General features: G+C 38.6%; 1 protein-coding gene across 1 annotated transcript in view; it reads left to right on the forward strand.

Annotated features, from left to right (window-relative positions):
- The window catches only part of Pex3 (peroxisomal biogenesis factor 3), a 30,964-nt gene extending 15,610 nt beyond the window's left edge, over positions 1–15,354 (forward strand). Inside the window, exons 4-12 of the mRNA XM_075948707.1 lie at positions 2,200–2,243; positions 3,870–3,994; positions 4,126–4,192; positions 4,275–4,329; positions 4,951–5,119; positions 8,257–8,327; positions 9,278–9,400; positions 11,763–11,859; positions 14,535–15,354. Coding sequence (XP_075804822.1) covers positions 2,200–2,243; positions 3,870–3,994; positions 4,126–4,192; positions 4,275–4,329; positions 4,951–5,119; positions 8,257–8,327; positions 9,278–9,400; positions 11,763–11,859; positions 14,535–14,618 — 835 coding nt within the window. The 3' untranslated portion in view covers positions 14,619–15,354. The remainder of the gene's footprint in view (positions 1–2,199; positions 2,244–3,869; positions 3,995–4,125; positions 4,193–4,274; positions 4,330–4,950; positions 5,120–8,256; positions 8,328–9,277; positions 9,401–11,762; positions 11,860–14,534) is intronic.
- The last annotated feature ends 386 nt before the right edge of the window (positions 15,355–15,740 follow it).

A 15,740-nucleotide genomic window follows, 5' to 3' on the forward strand; every position in this document is an offset into this window, starting at 1 on the left:
TAGGTAGATAGATAGATAGATAGATAGATAGATAGATAGATAGATAGATAGATAGATAGATAGAACCTGGATGTGGTGGCATACACCTTTAACCCCAGCACTTGGGAGGCAGAAGCAGGCAGATCTCTGTGAGTTCAAGGACAACCTGGTCTACAGAGTGAGTGCCAGGACAGCTAGAGATACACAGAGAAACCTAGTCTCAAAAAGCCAAATATTAAAAGTAAAAGAAATAGAGTTTAAAATAAAGCCACATAAAGATGAAAAATATACAGAGAGTCTGGATACTGTATGTTATTGTGTTGTCTTTAAAATGTTTGATGGCTGAGGAAGGAGCAAAAGCTGCAAAAAGACATTTGATTATAAAAGCTGCTGGATTAATCCAACATATATATTTTGAAAATGCCTTGGCTTAAAAATTTAGGTCAGAAGGTATATTAGTTTGGAGAAGAGGTTTTGCTTTTTTTGCCATAGGAAATGAGAGGCTGTGGATTCCTTCTAGGCTAAGAAAAATCAGATTTGATCAAGAAGACCACCTGAGAAATCTCCAATAGGAGCAGATGGCCCAGATGTCTGAGTTCTACATCCAGAACAGCCTCAACACTTCTGGCTAAGATTAGCAAAAAATTTTTTAGATTCCAGTAAGATTATCAGTGCCTCCAATCAGCAAGAAGTAGCCTGGAAAACTATGCCCATTATTCCCCCCCAAAAATGGATTATGGATATTTTTCTTTGTTTGGAATGTTGATTGCAAGTTGTTATTGATAATGGTCAGGAAAAAGCTAAACAATGAGATTGGATTCAGAGTTCTTGCTTTGAATTTTAATAAAAGGGGAGGGGGAAGTGCTGTGGAACAATGGTTTTGTACCCTGCAAAGATCTGTTATTTGTATTTTAATAAAACACAGATTGGCCAGTAGCCAGGCAGGAAGTATAGGCAGGACTACCAGAACAGGAGAATTCTGGGAAGAGAAAAGGCTCATTCTGCAGTCTTCACACAGACACAGAGGAAGCAAAATGAGAATGCCTCACTGATAAAAAATACCAAGGCACATGACTAACACAGACAAGAATAATGGGTTAATGTATGATATAAAAGTTAGTTAATAAGAAAGCCTGAGCTATTAGGCCAATCAGTTTATGATCAATGTAGACCTCTGTGTGTTTCTTTGGGGCTGAATGGCTGTGGGACCGGGTGGGACAGAAACCTCTGTCAACAAATATATACATGTCTAACAGCTTATCCATCAGTTTTCACTTACAATAAAATTCCTGCAAGGGGCTGTTTTGGTTTGTAATTTTTAGAGTTCCAGTCCAGATTAGGCAATTCTGCTGCACTGGGTCTCTGATGGCAGTTGTGGGCCAGCAAGCTGCCACCTAATGACCAAAAACGCAAGAAGAATAATACTCGATGTGCCAGGGTCTCCATATCCCCTGGTAGGCCTGTCTTTAATGACCTAGAACTTCCCTGTAACCTCCAACTCTTAAAGGTTTTTCTACTTTCCAGTTATGTAGCCTGACTGCCAAGCTTTTCATATACAATCATTGGAGAGGACAGTAAGCCAAGCCATAGCACCAGCTGAGCACACTGAAAATGTTGAGAAATAATACCTGACCCAGGAGTCATGTAGTCTCTAACATTTCCCATCATGACAAACCAGGACTCTGAAAGAAATACATAGTTTCAGATCTGCAGCAAGCTTAGAACAACTCAGGACATCTTTTCTTTTTAAAAAGTAAAGAGTAGTGGGCTCGTGCCAAAGGTCTTAAAAGCCAGCCTAAGTATAGCCCCAGTGGTGATTTCAACAGCAAGAGGGAAATAACTTCAGTTTGTTATACTTCAAATATGCCTGTCAATTCATGTGCTTATAATGACGCTGCAAAGCAACAAAACAGTGGTACTTACCTTTGAATGATCACAGAATCTACTTGATTATGTGTAACATAAGCAGAGGGAAGAAACTTCCTGGTTTTCTTTACTGTTTGTATATTTCCATGTATGTGCTCAGAGGAAAAGGATTGGAAGAATGTACACTGGTAAAAGTGATTGTTAGCATTGTTTAAAAGAATTGCACTTTTGCTATCTTATGGGCTTTGTTTCTTCAGTATTTGTATGTTGTTTTAATATTTAAAGGGAATATAGCTGTGTAGTTGAAAGTTATATTTGTTTATATTGATTATTATTTTCTGATTTTTTCTTTAGGCCTTCAAACAAGCTAGAAATATGGGAAGACCTAAAGATAATAAGTAAGCCTACATATTTCTTATAATAGCATATCCTTAAGATATTTATAACAGGAACTTTTTTTTTCTGTTTTTTTTCAAGGCAGGGTTTTTCTGTAGCTTTGGGTCCTGTCCTGGAACTAGCTCTTGTAGACCAGGCTGTCCTCAAACTCACAGAGATCCGCCTGCCTCTGCCTCCTGAGTGCTGGGATTAAAGGTGTGCACCACCACCACCCAGCAACAGGAACTTTTTATGCCATAGTATGTATATGACTCTTCTTTCCCTACTTCATCAAATAGTCATGTTTAAATATAAATATTCATAAAGCAGAGAGATCAAAGTCTGTTTCTAAACTATATTAATTGTGTGATGGTGATATTAGTGTGCTGGTTAGGTATTATATTTTTAACGTTGTATTAAAAAATTATCTAACCCAAGTAGTGCCAACTTTACATTGCTATTATATGCAAAATTTCATTAGTGATAAAAATTTGAATCAAAGAACATTTCTAGGCTCTTGTATATGTATGTATCAAAACTTCATACCAGCACACTCTCCTGATTCTTCATTTCAGCTAATATATCCACTGAATGATGATGCCTAAGTCTTCACCTAGTTGGAAGACAAATCCAACTTCCTAAGTTCCTGTATTTCCTTTCAGCTGTTGTCCTTCCTCACATGCCCTGGGAGCAGCTGTTTCTACATTTTCCTTCTCCATTTCTTTACTCCTACTCACTCTTCGATATAGCACCCTAATTTTTGCTCTTGCTTCCACCCAAGCAGTCCTCATAGGCATCAGAAGTAATCTCTGCTGTCCAATCCACTGGGGCTGTGGACTCACCACACTTCTTGGCACAGTGGACACCTGTGTTCCCTTCTCTGTCCTGAACACTGTGTTGTTCCCTTGAGGGCGAAGTCTTCCTGTTTCCCTGTCCTCTCTGATCCTCCAGTTCTTTGCTGGGCCTCTTTTCCTTTACCTGACACTGAGAGCTGGAGTCTTCCGTGCTCAGCCCTCCTTTACCTCAACTCTCTGGACATCTGAGTTCTGAAGACACAGCTTAGTCAGGTCTGACTTTGCCTTGCCCCAACCCTGTGCCCATGCTCGAGATAGGTCCAGGGCCTTGTGAACACTAGGAAGTCAGACCACCAGAGTCACATGCCCAAATTTCTTTGCTTTCCTTTCCCAGCTTCTAAACCTGCAATTCCTTTTACTAATAAGTACTTATTGGGCAGGACTTCATTTGGGAAATTATACCTAGTCAAGCATAATGACAACAGCCTGAAATCCTAGCACTTAGTAGTCTGAGACAAAAGGACCCTGAGTTCAAGGCCAACCAGGTCTACTTAGTAAGGTCCTGCAAAAAGGGGGGGGGGCTGGGGAGGAGAGTAGGGAGAGGACATAATTATTCTAAACAGGCTTAAAGAGATAAAGTTTTTAAATTGATCTATTTTTGTACTTGCTCCATTTACAAATGTATTTGCTAAAGTCAGCTATTTAAAAGTAATCATAGGCTTAGGTCATGATTTTATATTTTTGTTGGTGTTTTAGTAACAATGTCAAAAGATTTCTTTTCTCTCTGAAGGCTTCACAAGGAGTATTGTAGCCGTATATAGTAACAATGTCAGAAGATTTCTTTTCTCTCTGAAGGCTTCACAAGAAGTATTGTAGCCGTATATAGCACTTGTATGCTGGTCGTTCTTTTGCGGGTCCAGTTAAACATAATTGGTGGATATATTTACCTGGATAATGCAACGGTTGGCAAAAATGGCACTGTAAGTTTACCAGACCTGCCTTTTCTATCTCCTGACTGACTCTTGTCTTGGGAGAGCAGACTTTTTGGCACATTAAAGACTCTTTTCCTGTAAAGGCTTAGCTCATTTAACTCTAATTCTGTTCCATGCAGACGGTTCTTGCTCCCCCGGATGTACAGCAACAGTATTTGTCAAGTATTCAACACCTCCTCGGAGACGGTAAGATCACAGTCGGCAGCGTGCGTGTTTATGCTGTTGTGGGCGGTGTTAAGGGAACATGGCTCTGCTTTCCCTCCAATAGGCCTGACAGAGCTGGTCACTGTCATCAAGCAGGCTGTACAGAGGATTTTAGGAAGGTAAGCTGTTTCTCCTTTGACTCTTCTGATTTCTCGGCTCTGGTGAGTAAACTGAGGGGGAGAGCTGGTTGTGGTGACACAGTTGCATCTTCCCGTCCTCAGGAGGCCCAAGCAGGAGGATCCCAGGCTCAGGCTTAGCTGGCAGGTAGAGTTGAGGGCTGGCTGCCTAGACAACGTAATGGCCTCTGTCTTCAAATTTAAACACAAGAAAAAAGTGGGGCCCGGGTGGGCTTACGTAGAGCATTTGCTTTGCATGCATGCCTGAGGTCTCACATTCGTTTCTCAGTAGTGCAGAGGAAAGGGGGACAGAAGATAGAACTGACCTAGTGAATTGGGTGAGTCATGAGAGTAAGAAAAAATATTTAATAATCTGCCTACCTCCCCCTTACACTAATAATAAGATCTGTAATTATGGCAGGACTTTCCTTGTGAGATCTATGCAGTAGCTTACTGTGGTTCTGTATTGATGGCCCTCACCTGGCGGCTGGCTTCCCAGTCCTTCCCAGTTCAGCAGTTCCGACTAAATGCAGCAAGGTTTCAGATGCCAGCTTATTAAGACAGGAGCGCTGTGAAGGGTGCTGTGTCCTTTTCCTTTTACTTACTCTCCTTTCTCTGTTCTAGTGTTTCTCTTAAACATTCCTTGTCCCTTTTGGACTTGGAGCAAAAACTAAAAGAAATCAGGATTCTTGTGGAGCAGCATAGGTCTCCTTCTTGGACTGATAAAGATGTATCCAGGTCCTCACTGTGCCAATACATGATGCCAGATGAAGAAACGCCATTAGCAGCTCAGGTACTTAATTCATAGCCATTTCTATATTTTCTGACTCTTACTCCATATTTTATAAATCCATTACTCTCTCTTGAAATATAGATTTCTAAGTCTTGTATTTCAGCAATTTAAATAAAGCCTTATTCATTAGAAAAACTGTAAATCTGATTTAGCGTAGCACTTATAATATTGAGAACTTAGCATATTTTTATCACATCATAGTTAGGTTTCAAGCACTGTGATGTATGCTATGAATCTGAAGGAGAATACAAGTTCATTACCCTCGGGAACCGAAGAGACAAGTCAGTATGGCTAGCGAGTTTGTAGAGGAGCAAAGAGAACCTGGAGGAAGATCATACTGGAGACAAGAGCATGATGAGCTTTGTGTCTCTAGATAGAAAGACTCTGCTTTAGTTTACAGAATTAAATGTTAATGAGACTAGGGCTACATTCAAGTTTGCTTAAATTCATAGCCTGTTTTTTTTTATTGTGACAGGTGTGTGTCTCACACATACACACACACAGAGTTATGTAACAAAGGAAAAAAGAGGTCATGAATTTCAATTAGAACAAGGCAGAAGGGGTACATGGGAGGAATTAGAAGGAGAAAAAGGGGGAAATATTGAAATTATTATCTAAAGATGTAAGAAAATAAGAGGCTAGAGAGATGGCTTCACAGTGAAGAAAACTTACCAATATTATAAAAGATCTGAACGTGTGTGGATAGTACACAAGCACTTGGAACTTCAACTCCAAATCTGTCTCCCTTTTCTGGTCTCCTCGAGTACCAGCACGTACATGCACCTGAGCATGGACACACACAATTTAAAATAAAGTATTTATTTAAAAAAAAATGAACAGTGACTGTGGGGCAGCAGCCTGAAGAAATCTCTGAGCTCTCAAGGAGGAAGCAAACAAGGCCTGTTATAACACCAACTCTGGCAGGTGTGCTGACAGATGTTATAGATGCTCAGTAAGAAAGTACAAATCCCAAAGCTTTCTGGTTATACATTCAGGTTGTATAACTTACTTTTAAATTAGTTTTCATTGTTTAAGAGTTTTCCCCTAGGGACTCTAATGGTTATCTTTTTGGGTGCTGAGAGGCTCTAGATTCAAAATTATCCAAGGAAGGGAGGGAGGAAGAAAATGAGAGAAAAATTGTAATCTAGAAAGGGAATCTTAGCCGGGTGGTGGTGGCGCACGCCTTTAATCCCTGCACTCGGGAGGCAGAGTCTCTGTCAGTTCTAGGCCAGCCTGGTCTACAAGAGCTAGCTCCAGGATAGAGCTACAGAGAAATCCTGTCTCGAAAAACCGAAGGAAAGGAAAGGAAAGGAAAGGAAAGGAAAGGAAAGGAAAGGAAAGGAAGGAGGGAGGGAGGGAGGGAGGGAGGGAGGGAGGGAGGGAGGGAGGGAGGGAGGGAGGGAGGGAAGGGAAGGAAGGAAGGAAGGAAGGAAGGAAGGAAGGAAGGAAGGAAGGAAGGAAGGAAGGAAGGAAGGAAGGAAAAGGAGGGGAATCTTATGAGTTGAAACATTGAAAGATTGAATTGAACAAGGAGGACAGGAGAGACAGAATTAATGAAAGTGCCAGGGGCTGGAGAGATGGCTCAGCGGTTAAGAGCACTGACTACTCTTCTCAAGGACCCAGTTTCAATTCCCATCACCCACATGGCAGCTCACAACTGTCTGAAAATCCAGTTCCAGGGGATCTGACACCTTCACACCAATGAATATAAAATAAAGTTAAATAAACCATAATTTTTTTTTAAAAAAAAAAAAAGAAAGAAAGTGCCAGCCATAGTGGTACAATCAGGAGGCTGAGGCAGGAGGATCACTTGTTTCAGTATATCCAAGTTCCAGGCCAGGTTGTGCAACATAGGGAGAACTGATCTCAAACAGAAGAGAGAGTTTAATGAAAAAAAATTCAAAAAATCATCAAATTGTTATAAAATAGAATCTCATGGAAATGTAATAAGAGACTTTTAGCAGTCTAAACTCAAAACAATTTCTAAATTTTAGAATTTAACAGTGGCACAAAGTAAAAATGAAGGAAATGAATGAAGAGAGGAATGATAACCCAAGTCATACTGAGTTAAAGCATGAAACTGTAGGATAAAGCCGGGCAGTGGTGGCGCACGCCTTTAATCCCAGCACTCGGGAGGCAGAGGCAGGCAGATCTCTGTGAGTTCGAGGCCAGCCTGGTCTACAAAAGGAGTTCCAGGACAGGCTCCAAAGCTACAGAGAAACCCTGTCTCGAAAAACCAAAAAAAAAAAAAGAAGAAAAGAAAGAAAGAAACTGTAGATAAAAGGAACACACATAGTTTGGATAGAAGAAAAGACGAGGGAGAAAAACCTCACACATCCTAATAGAATTTCTCAATAGTGCAAGAAAAGAAAGAGCTTTTGTTTGGTGAGTGTTGACCTGTGTTCCATCTGTGTGTGTAGGTGTGTGAGGCATCCATGTTGGGATGTAGGTGAATGCACCTGTGTACAAGCATGTGTAGGCAGTCACTCTGCACCTTACTGCCCTCACTGGTCATGGAGCTTGACATTTTGGCTAGGGTAGCTGGCCAGCAAGTTCTGAGATCCACTTACACCTGCTCCTTACTGCTAGAGTTATGCACTAGGGAGTCACCCCCAGGCCTGCAGGGCAAAGACTCTTATCCACTAAGCCAGTACCCCAGCCCTATTAGTCATTTTTTTTTAAAGATTTATTTATTATGTATACAGTATTCTGCCTACATGCATTCCTGCCAGAAGAGGGCGCCAGATCTCAATTCATGAGTGCTAGCCATTGCCTGGTTGCTGGAAATTGAACTCGGGACCTCTAGAACAGTCAGTGCTCTTAACCTCTGAGCTGTCTCTCCAGTCTGCCCTATTAGTCTTAATATCTATTATTTTTCTTTGTCTATAGATGGCTGGAAACATCCAAAACAAACCAAATAAATAAATAAAGCTTTATAAAGAGTACCTCAATTTATGTTTTAAATACTACTTCCATGTTTACATAAACCTTGATAATTTTTTTTTAATTTGGCAGTTTTGGTTGTTGATAAAGTAGAGACATCCAGATTTCCCAAACCCTTGAATTTTTAATGTGATTACTTCATTCGTGATTTGGTAGTATTTGAAACACTGATATCTAGAACTCTTATTTTACAGGCCTGTGGGCTTTCTCCGAGAGATATCACCACTATTAAACTTCTCAATGAGACAAGAGACATGTTGGAAAGGTAGAGTACATAGAAATGCATTTGTACTTCCAGTGGAAGTAAGGCCATTCTCCAATGTTCCTGATCAAATATGCAGTATAATATTGTGAAAATTAAAATTGTAGTCTATTCCCTTCCAATCCAGGTGGGATTGCCTGTCTAAACTGGAAGGAAGTTTGCATGTGGCTTACATTTTCATGCAAGCTTGTCGTGTACTTGAATTATATCCCCCATGCCTTTCTGCCCTCTCCTCTATCTCCCGTCTCCCCAACCAATAGTTTCATTTGTTCCCCTAGACAGCCTTGCTTCTTCTTTTGTGTAATATGTAAATACATAATCTATGTGTCTACATAAAATATAGAACCCACAAATGAAGAAAATGATGTACATGTCTTTCTAAAACTTGATTACCTACAGGTGCATCTTTTTCCTCCAAACATTACAATGTGTTTTACATTTTCTGTATTCATTCCCCTGTTGATGAACGCCTAGGTTTGGTTGCATAGCTGAGCCATCTTAAATGATGCTGCAGTAAACACCAGTGTGCAAAAGTACCTCTGGTGTGTTGACTTGGACCCAACTGGATAAAAACTCAGGAGTGGCTTTCATAAGTGGAACACAGGATGGGTCTGCTTTAGTATTTGAGGACCTCCATACTGATGTCTGTAGTGGATGGGTTCATTTGTGTTCTTGCCAGCTGATATTTTTAAGATAACATTGTACAAAATACATATTAATATGAAAAATATGTGACAGTTGGCAAATAGTCTCATCATGTCAGGCAAAACAATACAACTGATTGTTACACTGAGTTTGAAAAACTAAGTGATAAATTTAGACAGTTTTTCATGCTATGAAAACCAGATTGTAACTGGAAATGTTACTGATTCTGAAGAGTAACCACATAGTTATTGAGTTTGTTTTCTTTGTCCGCTGGGAATCTAAAAAGAAATATTTCTTATTTTATCTAGTCCAGATTTTAGTACAGTTTTAAATACCTGTTTAAACAGAGGGTTCAGTCGACTTCTAGACAACATGGCAGAATTTTTTCGGCCCACTGAACAGGAGCTGCAACATGGTAACTCCATAAATAGGTAAGATGGCATATAAAACAATAATATGACCAAATGCTCTTGAAATGTGATGACTTAGATATAGTTAAGTTTTCATACCAAATAAAAAGAAATCTTAAATGATAAATTATACCCTGAGTTTTCAGGAAATTAAACTCTTCTAAACCAATGACTCCTTTATTGACATAAGTTTCTTCTGAATTTAATAATGCTTTTTTTATCTCTACACCTTTGATACTATAGTATTTACATTGTGAAACTTCCTTTTTATTTAGTCAAAATCCATTTTTAAAAATTATTTAGAATAAAAAGCTGATAATGTAGCCATTATTGGCCTATATAAATTCATTGGTCTGGTTGTGGTAATAGCCAGGCATTCTTGTAGATTCTTGTTTGGTGAATTGTTTCCATATAGTCATATTTAGCTTATATTTAAACAATCATTTTCAAAAATGCTTATATATATTATATCATTATAGAATTGGGAATACCTAGTTGGCTCAATTATTGTAATTTGTCAATTCTGACTGTTGCTACATAATGGACTCGTGTTGTTGAAAGCTTCATTGTGTCTGTCTGTCACTCTGATACAAGGATACTTGGTTTCACATCAGGCTCCTCACTCTTTTAGAACCTCTGGTTTTACATCACACTTGAAAACAGTGGACTACTAAATCAGTGCTGATTAATTGTAAATGCACCTACTAAAATTTAAAGAAACAGTAACTGGCATGTAACGTAGATGTGGGGTTTCTAATGGAATTCTTAGCCTAGAAATTTTCTCTTTTTCAATTGATAAGTAAGAAAAAATTATTTCATTTCTAAAGTCTAGGAAAGCTGAATGCTCAATAACTTCTCACTGATGTCAGAATATAGAATTTTAGTTATACTTCAAAATCATTACTGATTAGGAATAATATTAGGAATGAAAGAAGGGTTAAAGTGTTAGAAAAACTACCACAGTCAGTTATAACATAATGTTAATAAAACAGTGCTTTTGGGATGTCTCTGTGGGTAATGGCACCTGCTGCCAAGTCTGCTGACCCTAATGCAGTCCTTGTAACTTACTTGGTGTGAAGAAAGAATCGCCTCCGCTGGGTTGTACCCTGACCTTCCCTTGTATACTCTCATGTACACATGCACACACACAGGAACATATGTACACTGAACAAATAAACTATTAATAAAAATATGCTAGCAGGACACAAATCATCTTTACTGTTGTTGAAAAGGCATAGACTAAGAAATTTATTGCATCTTATTATAAATAAGATTTGATACAATAAAAAACTGAAATCAAAAGCAAATATACTTATTGACTAAACAGGTTGATTTTTATTAAACTCAGAAAGAGCATGACGATCATCTGGGATGTTCAGCATTGAACTTTTGCTCTTTCTGATGAATGTGACAAGGCTAAGAAAAGACCAATCTTGAGGACCAGAATTTAGGAACACCATTGAATTTTCCTGTATTGTGTTTAAGATAGACAACTAAAAATAAATAAATAAATAAATAAATAAATAAATAAATAAATAAATAAATAAATAAATAAAGATAGACAACTAATAAACTGTTAGTTGACTCTTAATTTCCTAAGTTAAGCATAAACTTTCAAAATATAAGATCATTTTTAATGGGAAACTATATTCACAAACCCAGGAGGATTAACTAAAGAGGTTAAATTCTTCTCCTAAAATTAATCTACAAATCTAGTCAAAATTCTATTGATAACCCCACTGGAGACTGGAAGACAGTTATTTTGATGGCATTAACCCTGTCAAGTGATGGTAAAGGTGATTGTCAGACAATGGACTGAGACGTCACAGAAATAAAGATATTTCTGCCTGTCAGACAGCAGAGATCCAGTGTGTGATGTGGACAAGGCATCATGGTGCAGGAGTTCCACACCAGCGAGGCCAGAGCTGTCTGACGGTGGAGACTGCAGACCTTCTGCATGTAATACATGGAAATTCCATGTTAAGACAGTCACTTAAATACTAAGAAAACCTGGGCAAGAACTTCAGTGCCAGCTCTAAGAAGCTGGTGACGTTGTAATACCTCATATGGACTGCCATCTAACCATTGAAAACAACAGAGATGTAGATGTTATGAAGAGGACTTATAGCAAAAATATGATTGATAGGGTTTTAAGTTGAAAAGTAATAAAAATGTATAAAAGTCACTAGAATAAAATATCCATTAAGTCAACTAGAGTGATTTTTTTAGATGAGGAAATTATATTTTAGTTTTCATAAATATATTACTTATATTTATGTAAATATTCTTCGATGTGTGTGCACTTTTATAATTAAAATGTTAAATGCATATGATGTAGTTTCAGAAAATAACTGTTGTGATGATGTGGGTTTTTGTTTTTCAGTCTGTCCAGTGTCAGCCTGCCTTTAGCTAAGATAATTCCCATAGTAAATGGACAGATCCATTCAGTTTGCAGTGAAACACCTAGTCATTTTGTACAGGTAAGCAGGAAGCTGTGTTCATGCTGTGGTTGTTTCCAACACAAAAGTATATTCCCTGCTGTGTTAATTTGCTTAAAACAGAAGCTTGCAACCATATTCAGAGTGATAGCACTCTTGCAAGAGTACAGTGCTTGACAGTAAACTCATAGCAACACCTTCCCATGCTGCCCAGCTCTAGCTAGACTGCTCTATGGTGCGAATGTTTTGAGGGTTGGTCAAATCTGTGTAGCATTATGCTTTGCATTAACAATGCAGTTCTTCACTGTTTGAAAGAAACTGAAAAAAATGTGGCAAAGTAAAGTGTTTTCATCTAATAAAATAGTTGTTGATAGTGCTCCAGTAGCCTGTTAATGAATGAAAACATCACAAGGTATGGAAAGTTTTCATCGGACTACTTACAGCTCCATTTTTTTCTTCAAACTTTATTTGGGAAACATTTTATTAAAAGGATGATTTTGAATCTATGTCCTGTTCTCAGTCAGTGACAAACTGGGGACTGTATTGTAAGTTTAGAATGTGTTACGGTTTGCCTCAGTAGCAAAATGCTGCAGTGACGTGCCGTGCAGAGTCTAAGGCCCGCATGCACCTGCCAGTCAGTTAGTGCCATGGCCTCAAACAGTTTAGTGTAGACTTTACCCTCTTGGCACAGTGCAGAGTGCCCACACTTAAGGACGAGCTTCTTCCTGCCCTGACCAGTCAGGAGCCATTCTTTACATCCAGGTGGCCCTGTTCTGTTCCCTTTAGTCATTCTTCCCACCCAACAGCTGGCCATTCACACTGCAGAAAAAACAGTAAAGAAGGCTGATGGCGTGTCACTGAAGTGCAAGCCATCATCTTTGGTATAACCTGGACGCATCCATTTTGGCAAATTCATGAGAAATACAACAGAATATATATAATACTGTAACCACAGCTTTAAGGCCTGAGAAATTTGTACATTACATTTTAATCGGTTATACATTTAAGCCTGTGTAACTGATAAATAATCGAAACAAAACAAAAAAGTTCAAGTTTTATTGTCAGCATTTGTAGTCATGATTTTGAATGAGGATCCATGGGCTTCACCAAACTAAAAATGGATCCATCTCAAAAAGGTTGAAGCCTCTTTGAGAATGAGGGATGCAGGCCTTGAGCCTGGCCCGCGTTCTCCTGTGACATGCTCAGCTTCAGATGTTCAGTCCAGCTGCCCTAAGAAACGTCCTTTGAATCTGTGCTTCTTCAGGGTTTATAGAAACGGCTGCAGGAGTCCAAGAGGTTGAGGGGGAAGTTTATTTGATATCTATGGAATTAGAAAACTCAAACCCACACAGGATCTATTGCAAGATTAAAACGTCCCTGAATTTAGGGCACATATCTGTCCTTATGTGCGTGTTCTTGTTGACCCAGGAAGTGTTCAATTGTGCTGTTGGATTAAGGAGAGCTACAGGGAAATGAAAAAACCAGCAACAGGAAAATCATTCATGTGACGGTCAAGTCAGAGAACTCACTCCCACAGAGGAATGGCCCCAGATCAGTTGGGACAGATTGATTTTTAAAGAGCACCAGGCACTCAGGTGTAGAAGCAGGTTGGATGTGTAAAAACATGAGTGCTAGTAGCAAGATAGTTCCATATTCACACTAAATCAACAAATTGTTAGCCACTGGCTTTAGTTGTCTGTTGGGTTTTGTAGGGTAAATTCCATTTAATGGTAATGTGGTTTTTTGTTTATTTTTGTCAGTAGTTCAGATGCATTCAAACATGTAATTCTCCTGTTAGTCTCCAGAGTCCCGGGAATTTCAGGATGTGTCACTCCCTGCTTGTGTCTTCACTCTTAGTTATGGAAAGGCTCTACACTTAAGACATTATATATTTTTTCAAGTACACATAAAGATAATGTAAGCACCGGCAGTGTGCTGCACATCTCTGACCCTAGTGCTCAGGGGCTGAGCAGGATCACCAATTCAAGGCCAGTCTGGACTGGACAGCAAGACCCTATCTCAAAACCCAAGCAAAACTATATTAGTATTTGAGTACTGCCTTTATTTTACACTTGTTAGAGGTCTGTGGGCATGTGAGATGCATTGCTCCTGTAGTGCAGAAGCAACCTCAACAAACAAGTGCAGACAGGAACACATGCTTTCTGCCATTTCAGTCCTGTCATTTTAAAGGAGAACACTTACATAGTTTTCAAAATACATTTAAAATAAATTTAGGAGAGTTCTTTCTAAATTAAATGACAAGATGAATGGAAGTTCTAATAACTTCCACTACTGTCATAGGAAATTTTTAAAGGGTCTAGTTTATATTGCATACAGATTCCCCTTTTTCATTAATACTGATGCAGTTTGAGGCCTGTGGTCCTGTTTAAAGGAAACATGACATTTCAGTTCATTAAAATAAAAAGTAACTTCCTCACAGCTTTATATTCCCATCAGGAGACTGAGAACCTTTGCCATAAAGCTGACGCGCATGGTTTGTGTATACGTGTTTATATAAAACATACATATCCTACGTAGCCAAGAATCTTGGCAGATTTTGTAGAAATAAGAAACTAACCAGTATTTCCTATGGTTTAGTTTCCTTACACTCTTTTCATTCTTAAGTACACAAAGCTTCAAGACAGACTCAATGCTCATAGAAATGAATTGCACACGTCTTTATGCCTTACAAACCGTACTGTTACTGTTTTTGCTAGGACCTTTTGATGATGGAGCAAGTAAAAGACTTTGCTGCTAATGTGTACGAAGCTTTTAGTACCCCCCAACAACTGGAGAAATGATTGTCTTCCTTTGAGAAAAGCTAGCGCGGGAGTCATCTACATTAAAAAGTACTGAAGTCACCTATAACAGTTGACAGTTCGCAACCAAAATGCCTAATAAAGTATGTTCTTAAGCAAAGTTATTTCATAATGAAGTAGATTCATTTGGCACCTTACTGTATCTTTAACTCATCAACAGTCTACTTCATCAGGTGTATCTCACTGGTGCACAGACTACAAACGTCAGGCTCGTCCATGATCTGTTACAACCTGGAAAGCAGATCTAAACCAAATAGATAATTTTATACGTACATGTAATGGAGTGTGGTGTCCTTTCACACATAAAATGAGGGAAAATCTGTCTTGAGAAGTAGATCTAGGATGTGTGAACTCTGAAAATATACTGTTTAACTAATCATGAAGTTTCCTGGAATCTGAAGTAAGCGAGAGCAGGCCGGATTCTCTCCAGTCAGTGATTTGTCTTCACACACCTTGACAGAGGGCTTATATTCTAGAAATCAGTGGATTTTAAAACCTCTGATCAACTTTTTTCCTTTGCTATTTTTTCTTCACTATTTATTTGCAGCATTTTCTAAAGCTTTCTTAGCAGCCCTCAAAATCTGCAGGTTCATGTTATGTTCATGTTTACTCACAATTATCAATTACAGAGTTGTTCATTTGTGTATAAATCATTTTAATAACTTTGTATTGATTTTGAGTACAATAACCTGTTTCAATAAACTATTTTAATACAATATAGTTTTGTTCAGTTAATACTTTTCAGCCATTAATTTATTTGTTAGCTGGTAATAAAGAGAGCATGCTAGTTTTAAGTTTTAACTAGTATACAGTTGGTGCTTTCTTCTAACTTTTTTTTCCAGAAAAAATGTAAATAAAAGTAAATTATTCCTTGTCTCTAGTATACCTGTGGTTCTTCCTTTAGAGGGGCATGAAGGCAGAACTGACTGCATCAAGTATCAGCAGTGGATTAGCTGAGCCCAGTAATGGACTGTCTGCAGAACAGAGTTGTATGTCCTTCCCACATAATATAACATAGCTGAGCAGGAGATGGTGGAAAATGAATTGTGAAGGGCTTCCTAAAGCCTGACTGAGCTCTATAACAAAACAACCGTGTATAAAGAT

Source organism: Microtus pennsylvanicus, chromosome 1, assembly GCF_037038515.1.
Source record: "Microtus pennsylvanicus isolate mMicPen1 chromosome 1, mMicPen1.hap1, whole genome shotgun sequence".
NCBI lineage: Eukaryota > Metazoa > Chordata > Mammalia > Rodentia > Cricetidae > Microtus > Microtus pennsylvanicus.